Source organism: Lacerta agilis, chromosome 7 (genome assembly GCF_009819535.1).
Source record: "Lacerta agilis isolate rLacAgi1 chromosome 7, rLacAgi1.pri, whole genome shotgun sequence".
Taxonomy (NCBI): domain Eukaryota; kingdom Metazoa; phylum Chordata; class Lepidosauria; order Squamata; family Lacertidae; genus Lacerta; species Lacerta agilis.
The window spans coordinates 83,087,194-83,092,489 of NC_046318.1; the positions used below are offsets into that span (position 1 = coordinate 83,087,194).

Consider the following 5,296-nt stretch of genomic DNA (forward strand, 5'->3'; position numbering starts at 1 on the left):
GCTTTCAGGTATAGATAAAGCTTAACCTGTTGTGACTTAGATGCCCTCAAGGATCCTCCAACCCTAAGCCCAGATTAAATTTGGCAGCTCATAATTGGCATATATGAAAGCCAACAGACCAAGGTATACCAGTCTGGGTGGATAAAGTGAGTGTCATCGCTTAGACATGTGAGCAGAAGGAATCTCACCCGCCCTGATCAAGGAGAGAAGGGACCATTTGCCCCAAAAATACCCACCACACCCTATGCCCACCTCATTTGTCATCTGCTTAGTTCCACTGCTACACTCTGACTTGCCTAAGGGCACTGCTGGGGCAGGCAGGGGAACTTTTGTTTGGAGAGGAGGGTTACTGATGCCTCACATTCCTGGTGAGAAGAAGCCCCATTGGTCCTGCCAGAAGCGGGACATGATCCTCCCAGTCTCATGTGGGCCAACAGTTACTTTTCAGAGTATATAAAGCGACCACAAGAAGTGAGGATGTTCCGTTCCACGCGGCGCAGCCAAGACATCCACCAGCGATGAAGGCCCTTCTGATCTTCGTGGTGGCTGGGAGCTTCTTCATCCAGATGAGTAAGTCTTTCAGGTGGTCTTTCTCCTTGCCAACATCACCTTGCCAACAAAGGTCCGTATAGTTAAAGCTATGGTTTTCCCAGTAGTAATGTACGGAAGTGAGAGCTGGACCATCAAGAAGGCTGATCGCCGAAGAATTGATGCTTTTGAATTATGGTGCTGGAGGAGACTCTTGAGAGTCCCATGGACTGCAAGAAGATCAAACCTATCCATTCTCAAGGAAATCGGCCCTGAGTGCTCACTAGAAGGACAGATCCTGAAGTTGAGGCTCCAGTACTTTGGCCACCTCATGAGAAGAGAAGACTCCCTGGAAAAGACCCTGATGTTGGGAAAGATGGAGGGCACAAGGAGAAGGGGACGACAAAGGATGAGATGGTTGGACAGTATTCTTGATGCTACTAACATGAGTTTGGCCAAACTGCGGGAGGCAGTGAAGGATAGGCGTGCCTGGCGTGCTCTGGTCCATGGGGTCACGAAGAGTCGGACACGACTGAACGACTGAACAACAACAACAACAGGTTTGATCTTCTTGCAGTCCATGGGACTCTCAAGAGTCTCCTCCTGTACCATAATTCAAAAGCATCCATTCTTCAGCAATCAGCCTTCTTTATGGTCCAGCTCTCACCTGGGAGACCAGGGTTCAAATCCTGACTCTGCCATGAAGCTCACTGGGTGACCTTGGGCCGGTCACTGCCTCTCTGCCTAACCTACCTCACAGGCCTGTTGTGGAGGATGAAATGGGGAGAGGGTTTGCCACCTTGAGCCACCTTGATCTCCTTGGAGGGAAAGGTGGGGTATAAATGAAATGCAATTGATCAATCCAATTATTTATTGCATTTATATCCCAAGGACTTTTTTTCTCCAAGGAGATCAAAGTGGCAAAAAATGGTTCTCAACCTCCCCATTTAATGCCCACACCAACTCTGTGAGGTGATTTGGGTTGGGAGACAGGGACCGGTACCTAAGGTCACCCAGTGAGCTTCACAATGTTTGACTAAGGATTGAAACTCTGGTCTCTGGCAATTGGAAGGTAAAGACCTCCAAAATATAATTTACGGTAAACGAGTTTGCTCCCAAAGCCCTGTTAATATAATTTCCTGTTAACATTCCCCTGAATCTTTGACTCTTAATCAAACATTTGAGGCGGGAATTTTACAAATGCCTCAGATGTCAATATTTGCCAGAGTTTTATCGTTGGCGTGCAACGGAATTTGGCATGTTACGGTCTTTGATATTTGGCATGCAAGATACTGTCGTTTGAAATTACTGCATTAGATACTTGGCACCAGAGATGGGGCAGAAATTCAATTAGGTTCACATTGAAAGGAGAACCTAACTAATTTGCACTTTCTGAAACTATCTGTGGCCGGGAATAGAGCCGTCCTTCAAAATCTGCACTTCTCCAGATTTTGAAATGCAGTTCTCCAGCCAAACAATACGTTTTTTTAAAAAAAATCAGACTAGGGTAAGGTGTGCATAAAAATGGATATATACAGGAATTTGGGAGGGGGGATTCTGCTATCCTGCTTGCTCTTTCTCCCACCCCCACCCCAGGCCTCCCTTTCTCTCACCAACAGCTCCCCTCAAAAATGACAACAGTGACTCTTCTCCTCAGCTTCTGAACCCACAAAGGGTTCTGATGTCTTCCCCAGCCTCACCCCTGGCCACCTCTCTTCCACCCAGAGTTTTCCCCAAAGGACAATGGTGTCTGCAGTCTCTCTCTCTCTCTCTCTCTCTCTCTCTCTCTCTCTCTCTCTCTCTCTCTCTCTCTGACACACACACACAACCATATCATAAAAGACCTTCTTCAGCACCAGGGAGAAACAAAGGGAGGAGAGCCCCCTTTTTAACTGGTCATGGCCGCACCTCTTCCTCCTCCTGAGGTGACCCATTCAAGCTCTGAGGCACATCCTTGCAAGGGCCTATTTCCAAGTCTCAGCTTTGCCCTCGTGCCTCTTGCCCCTCCTGGTGGCTCAGACTGTCATTACAGCATGGCAACGATCTAGTGCAAATATAATATAGAGGGAAGTGATATTCAGACATTCACCCTATTGGGGGAAATTGGTTTGCAGACCTATGTGTGCTAGGTTTAAAACTGCATTGTGAAATGTGCATATTTTGGCAGAGACGTCCTGTGCCCTAACACACAGGAGCCAAGCCAAAGAACATGTCAACTGATTTACCCTTGCTTCCCCTTAACTGTGTTGTTTTCCCTGGTTTATTTTTTGATTATAAGATTGTCAAGGGACACTCCTATCCACTTGTACTCATGCAAAGCACGGTGGACACTGAGAGGCTATGTATCAATTAATAAATACTAAGGTGCCAGGGAGGGTGTAAAATTGTTCTTGAACTCTCTCTAACATACCTACAATGCCTAGTAAAAAAAGATTCTGGTTTTTTAATAAATGTATATTTCAACGTCTTTTTCATCTCATTATATATCATTTCCCAGAAGCTTTTCACTTTCTTGCATTCCCACCACATGTGGTAAAATGTTCCTTCTTTTTCTTACTTTTGAAACTTTCGAAAGACTGTGGTGAGACTTACCTTAGACATCTGTTTTGAACACACGGCTTGACAGTTCTCGCCAGCACTCTGTTATATTGTACATATGAACTTTGATTGACTTACTCCTATAATTTGAATGATATCATTATTGGATTATATATTCTATAGTAACTATTAGCCTACATGTTGTGTTTGCATTGTTGTGATTGGTTCTTATTGCAACACAGGGGTTTGTTTCTGGTATTAATAGGCAGGGATTTCCAAAGTGTGGGTGCAGCCACACTTGTAAGGTAGACTTCTTCTACTTGTTCCTTTCCCCCATTAAACTGTTTTCCTCTCTTATAGCTGGTTCCCTGAAGTGTTACACTTGCAACACCCAGGTCAACAACAATAACTGCAAAGGACAACAAAACTGTGATGGAATTGGACAAGTATGCAAAACAGATGTCATTGGTAAGACAATTTCTTAGGCGTCCTTCTTCTTCTTCTTCTGTTGGGTTTTGTTATTCCTTCCTCGATTCCTCAAATATTGGAACCAAACTGTTTTTAAAAATCCTGCTTTCAAAATAAACCTTTATGCCCCCTTTTTAATACAAAAGTGGCAAGAAAGGTGATTCTTTCTCTGTTTCCTTTGATTTTCGCTATTCTTATTTTTGCTATTTTTTAAAATATATATAAATAATCATTTTTATTAATTTTATGTTGGAGGCAGCAAAGCTTCCGAATACCAGTTGCCGGAAACTGCAGCTGGAGAGGAGAACACTCCTGCTCTCCAATCCTGCTTGCATAGGGCTGCCATAAGTCCAGATTTTCCCAGACATTACCAGGATTTCAAATTGACATTGGGGGGGGGGGTTTCCAAAAGGCAGCGCTTTGTCCTGGATCTTAGACAAGTCAATCAAAAAAATGGCATTTCTGCAAATAAAAAAGCTCAACCATTTGGGGGGTTTCCTTTTAAAAGTTCAACAATTTTGACATTTCCTAAAAACAAAAAATCAAAAAGTATTTCCAGTAGCACCTTAGAGACCAACTGAGTTTGTTCTTGGTATGAGCTTTCGTGTGCATGCACACGAAAGCTCATACCAAGAACAAACTCAGTTGGTCTCTAAGGTGCTACTGGAAATACTTTTTGATTTTGTTTTGACTATGGCAGACCAACACGGCTACCCACCTGTAACTAAAAAAAAAAAAACCTGGGTGATTTTGGGGTCTCCTGGTTTTTTACTTTTTGGAATATGGCAAAACTATGCTTGCAGGTTTCCCACTGTTTGGTGAGAACAGGATTCCAAACCAGATCAGCTTGATCCAGCAGACTCTTCCAACATTCTTCTGTTCTCAGAGCTGCTGTCCACCAGAGTAGACAATACTGAGCCAAACAGGCCGGTAGAATCTCAACTTTCCCTTTCTGGCGTGACCTACTGTCCCGATCTTCTTTCCAGGTGTCGTGGGCCTTTTCAACGTCATCTCGAAAGAATGCACTGCGTCCTGTGATCCTTACTTCAGCGACTTCAAGGTGGGGAGGAGGAACGTTTCCTGCTGTACCACCGACCTCTGCAACGTCAACGGGGCCTCCGGCTTCAGGATGGGTTACATCCAAGTGGCCTTGGCTCTTTTCGCCAGCCTTGCCTGCGTCCTTCTCAGAAGCAGGCTCTGAGGAGAGGGCTGTGTGTGTAGCTGTACAGAAGAGAAACCAAATCTAGATTCTTTCCCACTAAAGTGACATTCAAAACCTTAGGTGATGCTACCACTGCATAGATCTGTTGAACGGTGCTGACTGGTGTCTCTGCTGCTGCGAATGTGGAGATCTTTCTAGAGTTACCTATAAGGGATTATGCGAGGGCGTAGATGTCGGCCAGCTTGATGATCCTTCGGGTGTCCTAGCAAAGTATTAGAAAATAGAATTGTAGAGTTGGGAGGGGCCCTGGGGGTCATCTAGTCCAACCCTCTTCAATGCAGGAATCACAGCTAAAGAACCCCTCTGTTTGAAAACCTCCAATGAAGGAAAGTCCATCACCTCCTGAGATCGTCTGTTCCACTGTCAAACAGCTCTGTCAGGAAGCTATTCCTCGTATTTAGTTGAAATATCCTGTATTTCAATTTGAATCCATCCGTTTGAGTCCTACCCTCCAGAGCAGGAGAAAACAGGCTTGCTGTATATTCCATATGACAGCCCCATAGATTTTTGAAGGCGGAGATCGTACAATATTTAAATAGA

At 44.5% G+C, this 5,296-nt stretch overlaps 1 protein-coding gene across 1 annotated transcript; it reads left to right on the forward strand.

Moving 5' to 3' along the window:
- The first annotated feature begins 518 nt into the window (after positions 1–518).
- Positions 519–4,809, forward strand: PSCA (prostate stem cell antigen). Its single transcript, XM_033156154.1, has 3 exons — positions 519–570; positions 3,427–3,534; positions 4,521–4,809. The coding sequence occupies exons 1-3, from the start codon at positions 519–521 to the stop codon at positions 4,733–4,735; spliced, it is 375 nt and encodes a 124-aa protein (XP_033012045.1). The 3' UTR covers positions 4,736–4,809.
- The last annotated feature ends 487 nt before the right edge of the window (positions 4,810–5,296 follow it).